Below are 18,701 nucleotides of genomic sequence, written 5' to 3' on the forward strand. Positions count from 1 at the left end.
TTTTGATTTTCTTGCCCAGCACTAAAAATCGGAAGTGCTTCTAATCTCCCTACTTCTGTGTGAGCTCCAGAGGGACGGTCGCCCGGCTCTGGCTCCCAAAGCCTGTCACAGGCTGCTGGGACAGCCAGAGCTTCAGGTGGGGCCATGAAACATACTCTTTTAAATAGAAAAGTTAATCCTCCAGAGTCACCACACCCAGCTCAGGGCAGTGGTGGTGCATGCCTTTAGTCCCAGCTTGGGAGGCAGAGGTAGGTAGATTCTGTGAGTTTGAGGCCTGTACAGCTGACAGTCCACAGCTGACAGTCCACAGCTGACAGTCCACAGCTGACAGTCTACAGCTGACAGTCCACAGCTGACAGTCCACAGCTGACAGTGTACAGCTGACAGTCCACAGCTGACAGTCCACAGCTGACAGTCCACAGCTGACAGTCTACAGCTGACAGTCTACAGCTGACAGTCTACAGCTGACAGTCTATATCTGACAGTGTACAGCTGACAATCCTCATCTGACAGTCTATATCTGACAGTGTACAGCTGACAGTCCACAGCTGACAATCCTCATCTGACTATATCTGACAGTCTACAGCTGAGTCTACAGCTGACAGTCTATTTACACCTGACAGTGTACAGCTGACAATCTACAGGTGACAATCTACAGCTGACAGTGTATCTACAGCTGACAGTCTACAGCTGACAGTCTACAGCTGACAGTCCACAGCTGACAATCTACAGCTGACAGTCTACAGCTGACAGTCCACAGCTGACAGTCTACAGCTGACAGTCCACAGCTGACAATCTACAGCTGACAGTCTACAGCTGACAGTGTATCTACAGCTGACAGTCTACAGCTGACAGTCTACAGCTGACAGTCCACAGTTGACAATCTACAGCTGACAGTCTACAGCTGACAGTCCACAGCTGACAGTCCACAGCTGACAGTCTACAGCTGACAGTGTATCTACAGCTGACAGTCCACAGCTGACAATCTACAGGTGACAATCTACAGCTGACAGTGTATCTACAGCTGACAGTCTACAGCTGACAGTCTACAGCTGACAGTCTACAGCTGACAGTCCACAGTTGACAATCTACAGCTGACAGTCTACAGCTGACAGTCCACAGCTGACAGTCTACAGCTGACAGTCCACAGCTGACAATCTACAGGTGACAATCTACAGCTGACAGTGTATCTACAGCTGACAGTCTACAGCTGACAGTCTACAGCTGACAGTCTACAGCTGACAGTCCACAGCTGACAGTCCACAGCTGACAGTCCACAGCTGACAATCCTCATCTGACAGTCCACAGCTGACAGTCTACAGCTGACAGTCCACAGCTGACAGTCTACAGCTGACAGTGTATCTACAGCTGACAGTCTACAGCTGACAGTCCACAGCTGACAGTCTATCTACATCTGACTATATCTGACAATCTACAGTTGACAGTCCACAGTTGACAGTCTATCTACATCTGACTATATCTGACAGTCCACAGCTGACAGTCTATCTACATCTGACAATCATCTGCATCACTCTCCGGAAAACCTGCCTCTGTGCCCTAATGAAGCAGCACCTCTTGGTACTAAGGGATTACTTAGTGTTCAAGGGTGATCGCACTCCGGCCCTGAACCAGCTTCCATCTTGGTTTTCTCACTTCTCTTTAGAGGGGGCTCTCGCCCCCACCTTTAGGAAACTGAGAGCTGGATTAGTTCTCTGAGCGCCTTCCCTGGCCAGATCACAGCTGCCCATTGATTACCTTGCCCTGCTGAAACAAAGGCCCTTTTAGATACCAAAGCCATGTGTTTGTGTGCAGTTTGGTAAGGCAGTCTACAGAAGGTCTTTGAGCAAACAAATCTACACAATTAGGGTAGATTAAATTGATAATGCACAGGCAGGGGTGGTCTGCAGTTTCCTCGGGTGGGAGATAATCCAATTTCTTTAGCCTTTCTGTATGAATTTCATTTTCATAATCAACATCCTTGGTTATTCTAGTGCCTGGTGTCTACCTCTGTATTTTCCCACAACACAGCAAAGGAAATCCTAGGGTCAAAGAGTGCATGGGTGTTTCCTACTAATCTACCACTTCTGACTATTACAGTCCGTGTGGCACAACACCCTTACCCTGTTGTCATTAGCTGACCTGCTATTCTCTATCGCTGCTCTTTCATGACAATCATGGTAGTGGACCATCTTCATTTGCTTGAGGCCATCCCAGCTAACCCACATCCCAGGGACTTCCTCAGCACCACCCACACTAAGACAGCAAGCCACCGTCATCAGGAAAACCAATGTGGTTTTTCTCCTGCGTATACAGCACCTCACAACTGCTTGGATGACTGAGTGTCTGTGTACTACACAGCTACTCACTAAGAAGGCAGGGTGACACGTGCAGCCAGGGGCACCACAGTGACAGCACGCATGCTCACCATTCCTTCTTAACACCTCCCAACCAAAACAAAAATGAAGCACTTTTAGCTTACCATGTGAGAATCAAGCTGTTGGGATTCCCCAGGGATCACATTTTTGAAAAAATACCAATTTTATACTTAAAAGCATTTTTTCAATATTTGTGGAGGGCCCCAAATAAGGATAACATAATAGAAGCCATCTTAATATTCCTACTGTATTCTTAGAGACTAACACTTAGTTAAGTTTCTGTTTCTCTGTGCCTGCTTATCTTCCTGTACAGCATACTTTCAAGGCCTGCAGCCCAGGCTCTCACACCCTTCTGCCACCTGGCCTGCAGTCCAGACTCCCTCAGCTGCAGACTTATGTCCTTGGAACATACCTTGCCAAGGAAAACTTCTGCTCCCCTCCCTTCTGCTGCCTGCCCTACTTTTGGTACTTTCAATAAAAAGACTTGATCAGAAAACTGTCTTGTCTCCATCTCTCAAGTCTCTTGTCCCCCCATTCTCACTCCCTCCCCTAGGGTCCCCGTTGACTGACCCCGAGGGCTGGGGCAAGTGGCGCCCAACGTGGTGACCCAGGTACAAGGGCTTCAGTGAAGAATGTCGCTTAGGAGAGCCGGCCATATCAAAAAGAAAAGAAACAGAGGTAGTTGGAAGACGAGAGCCTGCCGCAGCAACAAAGACCTCGGTAAGTGAGTGACGATATGGGACAAGACATGAGTCAACATGAATTGTTTGTTGAAGGCCTCAAGAAGGCACTTAAGGCCCAAGTGATTAGGCTTAAAACACAGGATTTGTGAAAGTCTTTTGTCTTTATTAAGGAAGTTTGTCCCTGGTTCCCCACTGAAGGGACCATAGATGAAAAAAGTGGAAGAGTGTAGGAGATGCTTTAAAGAATTACTATAAAACTTTTGGCCCTGAAAAGATTCCTATTATAGCATTTTCATTTTGAATCTAATTAATAAAATTATTTTCCAGAAACAGAATGACCCTTTTGTAACAAATATAATAAAAAAAGGAGAGTAATGCTTAAAACCTACTAAAATAAAAAAGTAGAGCAGGCTAGTGAGGAGCAGGACCTTATGTCATTTGATAGTGACTCAGAAGAGATTCAAAAGAGTAGCCCACAAACCCAGGATAAGATTGTCAAAAAGATACCCCAACCTAAACCACGACCTAAAAAGGATGAGGGAGCTATACCCAAAGTTAAAAAGATAAATCGCTCACTTAAAAAGTTATCCAAAAGTCAACAGCCTATGGAAGATAGTCTTAGTGACTAAGAGTGGGAGGATTTGGAGGAAGAGGCAGCTAAATATCATGATCCAGAATGCCCTCCATTAGCAGAACATAGGTCTCCACCTTATATGCCTCCTCCAACAGTCCCCTCTCTGGCTTGCCCAGTTTTAAACCCTCAAAAAGAGCTACAAGACAAAATTCAATATCTTAAAGAGCAGATTCGATTAGAAACAGAACATCAAGACCTGATTACCCAGCTAGAGAGTTTGAAAACAGGCAAGTCCACCAACACCTCTCAGAAAGGTGTTGCCAAGCCACCTCTCAGGGGGGCTGCCCTTAAGACACCTCTTACCCACCAACATCAGACAGAGTCAGAGAATATTACTGCTTTTCCAGTAACCGAGACAACAGATGCACAAGGCACTGCCTGGCGACATCATGCAGGTTTTGATTTTAATGTAATCAAAGAAGTCAAAACTGCAGTCTCTCAATATGAAGCTACAGCTCCTTATACCACTGCTATCATAAAATCTGTGGCAAACAATTGGCTTACTCCCTCTGACTGGTACACTTTAACTAGAGCAACCTTGGCAGGGGGAGACTATCTTTTATGGAAGTCAGAATTTGCAAAGCTTGTAAAGAAACTGCAAAAAGAAATGCCCAGGCAGGCAATAACTGGAATGCAGCTATGTTAATGGGTGAAGGAAATTATGAGGCAGAGGATGTTCAAATGCAATATGAACCTGGACTCTTTGCCCAAATTCAAACAGCTGCCACTAAAGCCTGGAAGAGACTACCTGCCAAAGGGGACATGAGCTCTTCCCTTACTAAGATCAAACAAGGGCCTGATGAGCCTTTTTCAGACTTTGTCCCCTGCTTGCTAACAGCAACAGGTAGGACTTTTGGAAATGCTGATTCAGGCACCACTTTGTTAAACAATTGGCTTTTGAAAATGCTAATTCTGCCTGCCAAGCAGCTATTAGACCATATCGTATAAAAACAGACCTTTCTGGCTACATTCGCCTCTGTGCTGAGATAGGTGCAGTTTATCAGCAAGGACTCGCCATGGCAGCTGCTATGCAAGGCACTGCTGTTAGACAGTTCTTGTCTAGTCAAAGCAGAAACAAATGTTTTAGCTGTGGCGAGTCAGGCCATTTTTCAAGAAACTGCCCACAAAACTCAAAGATTGCTTTCTTACTATACCCTTACATCCAGATGATCAAAAACGCTTTGCCTTTAGTCTTCCTTCTCCAAATTTTCAAGCACCTATGTGCCAGTATCAATAGCATGTTCTTCCCCCAAGGCATAGTTAATAATCCCACACTTTGCCAATCTTTTGTAGCATCTGCTATATAAGCCGTTAGGGACTCATGGCCACAGATGTATATCATACACTATATGGATGATATCCTTTTAGCAGGACAAAAAGGGGAAGAAGTGTTATTTTGTTATAAAGAGTTATGTGATGCTCTAACAAAAAGGGGATACAAATAGCACCAGAAAAAGTACAACTCAAAGATCCCTATACTTATTTAGGCTTTCAAATGTTTGAAGATAAAATTTTATCTCAAAAAATTATTTTGAGATTAGATAGGCTTCATACCCTTAATGATTTTCAAAAATTGTTGGGAGATATTATCTTTGCCTCTCTTCAAACCGGAGAAAGCACTAAACATGTAACCAGCCATTTGTTAGCTGCATTTTCTGTCATGGGCACTCCTCAACAAATCAAGACTGATAATGGACCTGGATACAGCAGTGCCAATTTTAAGACCTTCTGCATACAATTAGCTATCATCCATGTCACTGGAATTTCATATAATCCTCAAGGACAAGGTAGAGTAGAAAGAGCTAACCTTACACTCAAGCTAACTATTAATACATTAAAAGGTACCCCACCAAAGGCATGCCAAGGAATATTCTGACACATGCTCTTTTCATTGTTAATTTTTAAAATTTAATGATGTAAAATCTGCTGCCACACGGTTTTGGCACTGTGATACACAGAAAACCTATGCCACAGTCATGCGGAAAGACCCCTTAGACAACACTTGGCATGGACCTGATCCAGTCCTAATAAGGGGACGAGGTTCAATATACATATACTCCAAAGAAATGAAATCTGCCAGATGGTTTCTAGAAAGATTAGTTAAATAAATAGATATTAACATAACTCATTCCAGGAGGAATTGCCCCTCCTGAGAATTTTATGCCTTTCTGTTTTCCAGAAATGAGGATCCATATCATACTTAAGACTGTCCTCCTATTGACCCCTCCTTCAGAAGAAGGATTCAGGGCACCCCCCCAACCCAAACGAGTTGATGAAAGCATTATTTGGAGCTCCATGTGAATGCGGAGGAGGAACTGCTGGTGTTATACACACAAGTAGCACTTACACTAGACACACTGACTGCGGAAATAAAATGGCCTATCTAATTATAGTACCTGCTAGGAATGGAGGCTTTGATCAAAACTGGGTATGCGTTAATAAACCTAAAATCATTCCTAAGCTCAATGGACAAACGGGACCATGTCCAGTAGGATGCAATTCTGTGGACCAAATGAATGCTATGTGCTTCAGCTCATTCCAAGAATGCACACATAATGGTCTTACTTATTTTACTGCCATACCCTTAAGAACTTTTCTGGCAGTGTTGAGGAGATTGTCTATTAACCCCCAGGTGCTTGGCAATTATAAATATGCTGCAGCCTCCTGCCGAGCTGCTCCAGGAAAGCCAACATGCTGGAACAAGGTAGCTCCCATTCATGTTTCTGATGGAGGCCCAACAGATATGGTCAGAGAAGCCAAGGTCCAAGAAAAGATTCAACATATAATTGACTCCATGATTCCTCATAAAGATTATTACCCATTATTATTTCCCAAGTCTAAAGGCATGGATATTGACCCTCAGACCTCAGAAATATTGTCTGTTACCCATTATGCTTTAAATATCACTAATCCCCATTTGGCTAGGGATTGCTGGTTATGTTTGACCGTGGGAACCTCATGGCCTCTGGCAATTCCAGTGTTACAAAATTTCTCAGTACCTATTGATGGTTCCCTGCCAGATAATAATTGTTTGCTTAGCATTCCTTTTAAGATACAACCCACAGGATTTAATCATTCCCTATGCTTTTATAAACATTTAAAAAATAATAGCTTTGATATAGATGGAGGACAAGCGTCATTTACCTCCTGCTCTTCAGTAATTAATGTGTCCACAGCACTTTGTTCTGAGCCTGAACAAGTTTTGGTGTGTGGAAATGGGATGGCTTACTCCATGCTACCTGCCAATTGGACAGGGTTATGTGTATTAGCCACCCTTCTTCCAGATACAGAATTTATACCAGGGAGTGAGCCCATTCCAATGCCTAGCATGGATTATCTTATTCCCAGGCAGAAGAGGGCAATCCAACTCATTCCCCTGTTAGTCGGACTTGGAGTATCAGGAGCATTAGGCACCAGCTCCACAGGCGTGGGAGTAGCTGTACAAACATATCCCAAGCTACCTCAGCAGCTTTTTGATGATGTAGACTATTTACAGGTCAGTTCAGGACCTTCAGGACCAAGCTGACTCCCTAGCAGAGGTAACCCTGCAGAATAGGAGAGGCCTAGATTTGCTTACAGCAGACAAGGGAGGTATATGTTTGACTTTGCAGGAAAAATGCTGGTTTTATGCCAATAAATCAGGCATTGTCCGAGACTGAATCAAAAACACCAAGAGGAGTTTGAGAAACGCTGCAGAGAACTGTTTGATCAGCCCATTTGGAGTGCTTGGAGTGGACTTCTGCCCTATCTTCTTCCCTTGTTAGGCCCCCTGCTTGGCTTATTAATTCTCCTATCACTAGGACCTTTTCTCTTTAATAAGCTGATGGCTTTCGTTAAGAGTCAAATGGATGCTATCAAGACGCAGCCTATACAGGTGCACTATCACCATCTTGACATGGCCAATATGGGAGACGGCTGTGATGAACCTTAATCACATACTACATAAATTATGTAGCTATGAGATCACTTTTGATTCATCTCCTCCTTGGTGAGCTGGACTGGTTAGCCAATGACGGGCAACAGAGGAAGGACAGAGAGTGACCCATCCTAATAGCCTCCTAAGACAGGAATGCTCATCATGAGATATCATCTCCAATGACGGGTAGGGCTATCGTACACTCCTGATCCAGAAGATCCTCTGACCTAAGACAGGCATGGCCCCCTCAAGGATATCCCAGCTTATGGCCTTTTTACTTTATACAAAAAAGGGGGACCTATGGAGGGCCCCAAATAAGGATAGCATAATAGAAGCCATCTTAATATTCCTACTGTATTCCTAGAGACTAACACTTAGTTAAGTTTCTGTTTCTCTGTGTCTGCTTATCTTCCTGTACAGCATATTTTCAAGGCCTGCAGTCCAGGCTCTCATACCCTTCTGCCACCTGGCCTGTAGTCCAGACTCCCCCAGCTGCAGACTTGTGTCCTTGGAACATATCCTGCCAAGGAGAACTTCTGCTCCCCCGCCCTTCTTCTACCTGCCCTACTTAAGCCCTGTTGGTACTTTCAATAAACGAGACTTGATCAGAATCCTGTCTTGTCTCCATCTCCTGCGTCTCTTGTCCCCCCATTCTCACTCCCTCCCCTAAGGTCCCCGTTGACTGACCCCGCGGGCCAGGGCAAGTATTTATTCTTACTAAAGGAAAACGTGTAGAAAAGCTTGTTAAAGTCCCCTTCTCCTCCATCTCACTGCCAAAGGCTTTCCCTCTACACCATCAACTCAACCTGCTTCATACTTCGTACGGTGGCTCCCCTTTCGGTCCATCTTCTCCCCATACGCATACGTAATATTGATTACATCACAAAATCTTAAATATTAAAACACGACTACAACTTGTACTTCTGCTTTAATTTACATTTAAATTTGATAAGCAGATAAAACAAGTTTTAAACATGAAGAGTAAAATACTTACTTTCCAGAAAAGTCTTTTCAGGATGAAATTTCTCTGGGCTGCTAGTCTAAGTTCTGTGACCACACACAGAATCTCCCTCAAAGTGTTGTCTTGAAGGAAAAGCTCAGATTTCAGTTGACTGAAGTGCTTAATTTTCTCCTCGGATCTACAGAAACACACACACATACAAAGATTCATGTAAAAAGTAAGGAGCTGCCATTCACAAATACCACAATTATTGACAATTCTATATAAGTTTGTGACCATTAGAATCCCAGCTGAACTTTGAACTGCTCACCTTAGTACTGATTAGCAGCAAAACCTCACTCATAACCGGGCGGTGGTGGCGCATGCCTTTAATGCCAGCACTCAGCAGGCAGAGGCAGGCGGATCTTTGTGAGTTCGAGGCTGGGCTGGACAGACAGCCTTGAAAATACAGAGAAACCCTGTCTCGTAAAAACAAAAACAAAACAAAACAAAAAAAACAAAAAAACCTCACTCACATAAAATGCTGTCTATCAGTCTCTAACTCAGTTTTCACCCCTGTCCTTGACCGGCTGGCACGCTCTTGTTGTCTCTGGCAAACTCTTCATTAAAACAGTCCAGGAGCCCTGGATAATATCATTTGTTTAATGTTTTCCTTACATCAATTCGTTTGCTGAAATAAAAATATTTATAAAGAAATTTCCAGCTGGGCAGTGGTGGTGCACGCCTTTAGTCCCAGCACTTGGGAGGCAGAGGCAGGAGGATCTCTATGACTTCAAAGTCAGCCTGGTCTACAGAGTAAATTCCAGGATAGCCAAGGCCACATAGGAAAAACTTTGTCTTGAAGAAAAAAAAGTCTCTGTCTTCCACATACAAGGTATGGCACATGCGCGCGCGCACACGCGCACACACACACACACACACACATACACACACCAAATGAATTTTTTTTATGAACCTCACATGTGCTCAGACATCGTAATTTGCACCAGAAGGGGCACTCACTGGCTGTGTGGCAAGCTCCAGGCTGGGGGCTTCTGCTGCCCTGTGCAGACTGAGCTGGGACCCCTTGTGGCTTTAGCATGTAAGTCAGAGAGAGAAAGAACCTACTCATGCTCCCAAGGTAATTATCTAGAACATCTGTGTGTAAACAACAGCAGGACAGATAGTTCTTGTTCCCCATAGATTAGCCGACTCTTAACATCCTTGACTTCAGGTAAAAGCAATTTTATCACCTCCTCCAGAACTCTGGGTACAGTCATTTACCCCACTACCACTATATGAAATGTTGGTTCCCGTCACCACCTGTCTCTTTATTTAAAAAGCATCTGAGCTTTTCTTGAGGCAGCCAATGAGCCTTTTGTATTAAACCCAACTTCCCGAGGAAGGGATGGAGTCTTTCCCAGTAGGAAAGCTGGAGGTTATCGTTACAATTTCAGCAGTCCTACCATCAGAAAAACAATGATTGGAAGCACGAGGCCTGAGATCCGATCCTAGATTGGCTCTATTATTAAACTATGGGAAAGTTGCGTAGCCCTCAGGACCTCGGTTGTCAAGTTTGTGCAGTGGGATGATAGCAGCACCACTGGGCTGTGATGCTTCAATGACTACATACCCTGGGTACAAGTGTTTAATACAAAGTCATCTCCAAATAAAACTGGACTATGTTTGAGGACCTGTCTCCCAATCATTCACTCTGATATCTGCATTTCAATTTCAAAGACTATAAGATCTCTATACTCTCTCAAGGACTCCAGAAACAACAGAAATATAGTTTCCACAAACTTAGAGTACAATTTACTATAGTATCAACCTCAGCCACCATTTAAATAAAGTGCTAAATAAAGCGCCAGAGAGAGGGCTCAGTGGTTAGGAGCACTGGCTGCTCTTCCAGAGGACCTCTTCCAGAGATGATTCACAGCCATCTGTCTGTACCTCCAGTTCCAAAGGACCCAACACCCTCCTCTGATTTGATCCACTGAGGATTGCAGTATAGATCTATTCTTTCATCAAAGGTTGCAAACACTGGTAATTTTCTAATTAAATCTGCATTCATTAGCTGGACTGTAATGAAAGAGAATTTGCTGTCACCAACTAGGGCCACTTGATAATCCAGAGTGGTTACAGGAAAGGCGCAACTCTTGCCATTTGTTGGCTGTTTTTATGGAAAAGGGGGCTGGTGCCAGAAGTCACTCTCAAGTTCACTGTGTTTTATCTCTAAGGGAAAGGAGCAGGGGGCACCTTCTACGATGCCTGTCACACATCTAGTCACTGTGTTTCAGGCACCCTAGTCCTTGTGTCCTCTGACACTCAACTTGTCTCAATGAGTACTGTGTCTATAAGGCAGATGCTGAGGTAGGAGTATATATAAGGCAGTCAACCACGAGCACGTGCACACGCACGCACACGCGCTCACACACGCACGCATGCACACACACACACGCATACACAGCTTAGAGCTGGAAGAAGTGAAGAGCAGAGAAAGTCTCCAATGAGTCTATCATGCATCACACCTTACCTGTATGGCTTTGGATTCTCAATGATGTGATCATGTTCACTGCTACGTGGAGAATCTTGTGAAAGAGTAGCTCTCTGAAAGAGGAAAAGGGTAGGGACTGTCACAGTTCTTGCCTGCTAAAAATAATCTGAATTTTATCTGAGTTCTGTGTCACCCAGATAACTGCAAACCCCCCTGGGGAAACTCCATCATGGCTGTCCTTGCTTCCTTGCCTCCTCAAAAACCCAGGTTCTTCCTCTTTCCCTAAGACACTATTATTCTCTCTCCTTTCTCTCTCCCTGTCTGTCTCCCTCCCTCGTCTCTGTCTCTCTCTCTGTCTCTCTCTCTCTCTCTCATATGTATGACTGCTTTGCCTGCATGTATGCAAGGAGACCAGAAAAGGGCATCAGATCCCCTGGAACTGAGCTACAGATGGTTGTGAGCTACCATGTGGGTGCTGGGAATCAAACCCCAGCCTCTGCAAGAGCAGCCAGTGCTCTACCACTGAGTCAGCTCTCCAGCCCCCAAGGCATTATTCATTAGTAAGCATGTCTCCTTACCGCAAACACCAGAATGAAACCTCCCCTTACTTCTCTGGTGCATTCTTAACTTTCACAACAATCAGTAAATTCCAAGGCTCAGTCCCCAAAATGGAGAGAACAGGAAAGCATGTTTGCCCCCCCCCACTGCCATCCCTCCAAAAATCAAACCCACCGAGGCTAGCATGTGAGGGCGCTTACTATAATGTAGTTGTTCCATGAACTCTTCAAGTGCAGAAATATCGATGAGGTTTCGGAAATAACATACAGATGAAGTTCTGACTCCTTCTCTAGGCTGCAGCTGCTGTGGAAAGGAGAAACTGGGAGAGAATTTCCTGAGTAGGCCTCATTCCGGTACCCATCAGCCCTGACAGGAATGTCACTTGGGGAGTCTTTCAGATTTGTAGGCTCCTGGGGTTCTTTTGTGTTTGATGCAGAAGACATCCAGCAGGCAGCCTGGCCGGGAGCTGCTGTAGAGTGACAACTCCTGGAGGGAGTAGGCAAAGGCCGAGAGGCACCTTGGCCAGGAAGGGACAGCTGCTTGAGGTCTGACGAACAGGGCGTTGAGTCCTTGAACGGCATGCTGTTCTCCTGGTGGGGCCTGTGAGTAGAAATGTGTTGGGGAAGTCCTGTTATTTGCCTGTGCATTTGTCAATAAAGTACTGTCTGGCCAATAGAAAACCTAGATAGGAGGGACTAGGAGTCGAGGAGGATTCTGGGAAGGGGAAACACAAGAGAGTCAACATGTGACGCCATGGGGATAGGACGCCGGGAACTATTCTCCGGTAAGAAACATACTTAGATTAACAATTATGGGGTAATTACTTAAGGCAGAGCTAGCCAGTAAGAGACAAACAAGGCCAACAGCTTCATAATTAATATAGCCTCCTGTGTGTTTATCTGGGACTGATGCGGATCTGGAACCAGGCTGGCGGAAAGGCTTCTCTCAAGAAAAAGCTTCTCTTAACATAATGGTGTCAGAAGTGGGATTGAATTTCCACGTAGAATGACAAAAGATTTAAAGGAATTTTAGAAACAGAAGAACGGAGAGAAGCACAGATTTTGGTAGCAGCATTTTTCTCAGGTGTGCTCTGTTTTGCTAGTGACAAGCCGAGATTCACGTTGCTCACTTACCGGAGTCTTTCTGACTCGGCATAAAAAGAAAAAAAAAAAAAACCAACAAGGTTGTTTTAAGAGACTCTGCTAACGATTTAAAAGTTGTACGTACAGCTGGAAGTGGCAGCTTTTGCTGGATGTCAGCATGGACTGAGGCGGTAAGCTGGAGTCACGCTTACACCCGCCATCTTGAAACGGCAGTTTAAAACAGCCGCAGTTTTAACAGATAAGACGCGTGGCCAGAAAAACGTAAAGATTTACAGTAAAGTCAGACTTGGATAAAGAAAAACCTCTAAAGGTTTACAGTGTGTTTAAAAATATACGTGAGATTGAGAGAGAAAATGAAACGGCAAAGTGGTAAATAAATAGAAAAGCCAGCGTTGTGGTGGCACACGCCGGTAGGATTTACTCCAGAGGCAGAGGCAGGCGGATTTCCAAAGAGAAACCCTGTCTCAGAGAAAAACAAAAGTAAAAGAAATAAAGTAATAATAGATAAATAAATAAGCCACGTAAAGATGGAAAATACACAGAGAGTCTGGATACTGTACGCTATTGTGTTTTTCAGTTTTTTGATTGCTAAGGAAGGAACAGCTGCTAAAGTACACTTGATTATAAATGCTGCTAAATTAATTCAACTTATATCTTTTGAAAATGCCTTGACTTCAAAATTTAAGTATAAGGATATGTTACTCGGAAAAGGAGATTTTATTTATGTTTCCACAGAAAATGAAAAGCTGAGGATTCCTTCCAGGTTTCTGTGGTTCGATGAACCAAGACCCCCAGAAGCAGTGGACCAGGTGTTCCAACTATTGAGACAGCTAAAATGATGCAGCTTTACAGACCCCGAAAATACGGACTTATACAGGTTTCTGAGTCTTGTCATGATCCCCATGGTATGAACAGCGCCCCCTTCCAGCAGGAAGCAGTTTGGAATGAGCGACGTCCTAATTCCCATCTTGTTTATAAATCTTTGTTTTCATTTAAATGGGATTGTTTATAATTGGCTAGTGATCACAGCCAATCTTTTTTAATGGTAAAAAGGGGAATTATGGTATGGGTATTGTTTTTCATTTATTGAGACAAAATCAAGGTCAATTTTGTGATGCTTATATTTCTCCTCTTGATTAAGTATTGTGCTTATACTGATCTTTTACAACGTAATGCATAATTGAATACAGACTATAGATAGTTACTTATAATAGAATTTCTAGTTACATAAGTTAGGTTTCTAGATATACAAAAATACATTTGAGATGGACAGTCTTCAAACCTCTTAAAGACCTTCAGAACATGGCATTTAAAATGGTTTAGGGTTTGTCTTGACAATGAGAAATGTCTGCTCCTGGCAGCACCAATTACGTCTGAGAGGAAGATGGGCATCGAAGAAACTCGTTATAAAGTTTGCTTTCAACATGGCAAGATTAGCCATTTGGGCAAGAAACTGCTCTTGCCTAGATTGTTTGACTGTTGTTGTATCATCTGGACATGCAGGACCCACAGGAAAGTGACTACTGAACTCAGTCTTACAGGGTTCCTGCTTGATGAAGAGTCTACAAGACATTCTGCAGGACAAAGAAAAATGACTGACAGACTGCCAACACAGATGGACAGTTTGAAATTTCCTGCTTTGCTGAGAAGTGTTCCAGACACATTGTGGCCTATGGGCTGAAGATGGATGCCCCAACATTACAGAGGAACTTCGGGTGACTGTCCAGGCAGTAAGATGTCTCTGTCAATCCTAGTGTTTATATATTATCCTTCTGTGGTCTTTGATGGAGTTGAAGACAGATAGTTATAATTATAGTTTTCCTTAGTTATGATAAAAGATACATATAGAACTTTTGACTCACAAGGATGGGATGGATGATATTTTCTTTAAATCTTGCTAAAATATTGTAACTATGTTCTTACTTGATAACTGTTCTGTCATATACAATTTGACTATGTTAAAATTAAGACCTTTCTTTTGTTTAAACAGAAAAGAGGAGATGTTGGGGAAGTCCTGTTATTTGCCTGTGCATTTGTCAATAAAGTACTGTCTGGCCAATAGAAAACCTAGATAGGAGGGACTAGGAGTCGAGGAGGATTCTGGGAAGGGGAAACACAAGAGAGTCAACATGTGACGCCATGGGGATAGGACGCCGGGAACTATTCTCCGGTAAGAAACATACTTAGATTAACAATTATGGGGTAATTACTTAAGGCAGAGCTAGCCAGTAAGAGACAAACAAGGCCAACAGCTTCATAATTAATATAGCCTCCTGTGTGTTTATCTGGGACTGATGCGGATCTGGAACCAGGCTGGCGGAAAGGCTTCTCTCAAGAAAAAGCTTCTCTTAACAGAAATGACTATTAAATATGATGCCTAGAATTCAGTAGTGGGGAGCACCACCAGTTTCAGCAGTCCTCGACTCTGAAAGCTACTTCATGTAAATGCAAGGCTAATCATGAGAGGGGAGTGACCAGACCTCACCTGCTGTTGTGGTTTGAATCTGAAGTGTCCTTTTTAGGGCTCACTCCCTATCTATGGCGCCATTTTGAAGGCTACGGAGCCCTTTGGTCATGGGGCCTGGATGGTAAAAGTAGGTCACAAAGGTAGACCTTTGAAAGCCATACCCTGGCCTTGGTTCTGGCCTGTTCCCTGGTCTACCACGATGTGAACAGCTACCAAAGACTGCCACCACCAAAGACTGAGCCTCTTTGCTGTGCTTTTCCCTCCCTGGTGGACCAAAACTTTTAAAACCATGAGCCATAATATACTCCTCCTTCCTTAAGTCATCCCTGTCAAGCATTTTGTCACAGCAATGGAAAAGGTAACGAATACGCTGGCTACAGCTACTGACTAATGGAGATAGGGCGTGGCTATCTCTTCATGTGCTCTTTTGCTTTCAGAAATGGCACCCTGCCAATGTCATCCTGCTGTGAAGAGACACCATGACCATGGCAACTCTTTTTTTTTTTTTTTTTTTTTTTTTTGGTTTTACGAGACAGGGTTTCTCTGTATTGTTTTGGAGGCTGTCGGTCGAGCCTGGCCTTGAACTCACAGAGATCCGCCTGCCTCTGCCTCCCGAGTGCTGGGATTAAAGGCGTGCACCACCACCGCCCGGCTGACCATGGCAACTCTTATAAAGGAAAATATTTAACGGGTGGCAGCTTACAGTTCAGAGGTTTAGTCCATTATCATCATAAAGTAAGGCAGCGTGCAGGCAGGCATGCTGCTGGAGATGGAGCTGAGAGTCCTAACATCTTGACTCACAGGCAATAAGAAGCACTCTGAGACACTGAACAGAATCTTGAGCATAGGAGACCTCAAAGCCCGCCTCCATCATGACACACTTCCTTTAACAAGGCCACATCTACTCCAACAAGGCCACACCTCCTATTAGTGGCACTCCATTTAGAGGTCATTGTCTTTCAAATCAGCACACATACAAAAAACCACTTCATTGGATGTTAGGTTTTGTCATTATTTTGGTTTCTGAGACATGGTCTCACTATGTACCACTGGTTAGCCTGAAGGTCAATATAGACCAGGCTGGCCTTGAACTGAGATCCACCTGCCTCTCTGCACCACCACACCCTGCAATGGCACTTTTTATGATGGACTCTTGGGGTCTTCTTGGAGTCCCAATACTTGCACTGAAAGGACTCCCTCATTTTAGGGTAACCTGACTGACTGTAACCGTTAGTGGATACTGTAAAAGGGGAAAAAAGCAAGGGAAAACATGAGGGTTTTCTTTTCCAAAGCTTCCTTTAACTCATAGCCTTCTGCTTTCTTAGTGTTGTGGAATATCAGCTCCTTCCTCAGAATGGGTCTCTCACCTTTACCTTCTCCACTCTCGACCCCATCCATTTCCTGTGCCCTGCCACAGAGCACATAAGCTAGAAAACCTGAGATGCAGGGAGTCACCGGATGGAAAGCCGTCCTGTGAGACCCAAAGGGATCCTGACTCTCCCACACACGGTGGGAAGGTGTGGGGGTTCAGTCAGCATGAAAAGGAAGAGTGGGGGACAGCCAGCACCAAACGATGGGCATCCAGATCGAGGTGGTGGACGGGGACATGAAGCAATGAACGAATCTATCAGAGATCAAAGGCGACTGTGACAGTGACCCCACTGGGAATTCCCAGCCAACTTGGGGACATTTTGAACTTCCACTGGAGATGGCATGGGCGTAGTGGGCCACAAGGGTAGATTTGAGGTAATCCTATCTAGTCAGAAGGGGACAGTGACCCCAACTGACACTATATGCACCAAATGCAAGGCTTGCTGTTGGGTCCTTCTGAAAAATACGGAAGTACCTGTTGGAGTAAAGACAGTTTTATGTGCCATTCATTTATTTACTTTGCTGTGTGGCACATGATCTCTGCTAAGCACTGGAGGGCGCTGCGTGGGACTATCCCCCTGTGTGAGACTCCAGCTGGAATGCAGTGACTTGTGTTAGGTGCCCTCAAACCAAACTCAACTTCACTCATCCTCCGGAGGATGGTCTGCTTTCACCCTCCACAGACGCCGTGAAGACCAACACGGTCTTTGTTTTCTGTCTGTTCATCAGAGTAATTTCACTTCCTAGAATGAGGAGGTGGTTGGTTCTAAATCACAAATAAAAGCCAATTAGATCTTTCGATGGCTCCGTAGTTGCTGAGAGCTACTTGTTGCTCTTGCAGAAGAAGACCAGAGATCTGTTACAACCACCTTTATTCCAGCTCAGCAGTCCAGTGGCATTTCTGATGTCCACAAGCACCTACACATGCATGAGTATACACACACCAACACACACACACACACACTCACACACACACTCACACACACACTCACACACACACAGATACACACACACACACACACACACATTTTAAAGTGGTAATTTTGGTATTTGATGCTTTACTTGTCCCCGAACCCCTAATTTAAAAGAGGAACAATAGTGGCACTAATTGCAAAGGTTTCTATAAGGAATAGATATGAAAATACCCACAGTTTGAAACACCGGGAACTTAAGTGCCAGCTATTAACATCACCTTTTATGTCTTAAGCTAGTGGTTTATCTTCTTATAGTAAAGGTGCCTTTCTCTCTCATCGGATTATAACCTCCACAAAACCAGAAAGGCAATTTTCTAATACTAGTTTTTAAATTAATTTTTATATTAGTTTCATATTGATTAGGGTTTTCCTAAGTATTTTATTTTAATACATATGTGCATAGGCATTTTACTTGCGTGTCTATCTGTGCACCACATGTGTGCCCAGTGCAGGCCATAAGAGGGCATCAGATCCTTTGGAAATGGAGTTCCAAACAGTTCTGAGCTACCACATGGGTGCTGGGAATTGAACCTGTGTTCTCTGCAAAAGCAGCCAGTGCTGTCAACTACTGAACCATCCATCCAGCCCATGGCGTAGGTTAATTTTAAACAAACAGCATCCATTCCTGTATAATACTGTGGACCATTCTAAGTAATAACCAGCAGGTCCCTCTCCTCACCTTAAAGTCTGTGGCAACAATTGTTTAAAATGTTACTGTGGCACCTGTGCCATGAGCATGTCTAATGTATGGGGGGGGGGGACTGGAGATTTAAATCAAAGACAAGATGTCTAGCCGTTTGTGCTAAGAGAATGTGTGTGTGTGTGTGTGTGTGTGTGTGTGTGTGTGTGTATGTGTGTGTGTTTATTGCAAGGAGGGAGCAGCCTTAAATGCAGACTTACAGCTCAGTGGAAAAACCCCAGGTGTAAGAGTTCATGCAAGGCAGGGACTGTAAGCCGGGACTAGAAAACAGGTTATTGGCTAACAAGCAACTCACGGAGATCCCTTGGGGGCTGGGACCCAACGTGTAACTTGTTTAAAATTTAGGCATCAGCCATATTAACTCATAACAACACCTATGTGGAAGTTATGAAATAGTCACCAAAAACAGTTCCTCTTAGGTAATGCAGCACTGTAAATATTCAAGGGTGTGTACAAGGCATTGAGTTCCAAAGTGAGGGCTAA

General features: G+C 44.1%; 1 protein-coding gene across 2 annotated transcripts in view; it reads right to left on the minus strand.

Annotated features, from left to right (window-relative positions):
- CUNH12orf56 (chromosome unknown C12orf56 homolog) overlaps positions 1–18,701 on the minus strand; it is a 58,333-nt gene that overhangs the window by 19,796 nt on the left and 19,836 nt on the right. For both annotated transcript variants that reach the window (XM_040754801.1, XM_040754802.1), the window contains exons 4-6: positions 11,804–12,203; positions 11,085–11,158; positions 8,603–8,747 (exon numbers count right to left, since the gene is read on the minus strand). In XM_040754801.1, coding sequence (XP_040610735.1) covers positions 8,603–8,747; positions 11,085–11,158; positions 11,804–12,203 — 619 coding nt within the window. The remainder of the gene's footprint in view (positions 1–8,602; positions 8,748–11,084; positions 11,159–11,803; positions 12,204–18,701) is intronic.

The sequence above is a fragment of the Mesocricetus auratus genome, unplaced genomic scaffold (genome assembly GCF_017639785.1).
Source record: "Mesocricetus auratus isolate SY011 unplaced genomic scaffold, BCM_Maur_2.0 Super-Scaffold_100011, whole genome shotgun sequence".
In the NCBI taxonomy this organism is placed as follows: domain Eukaryota; kingdom Metazoa; phylum Chordata; class Mammalia; order Rodentia; family Cricetidae; genus Mesocricetus; species Mesocricetus auratus.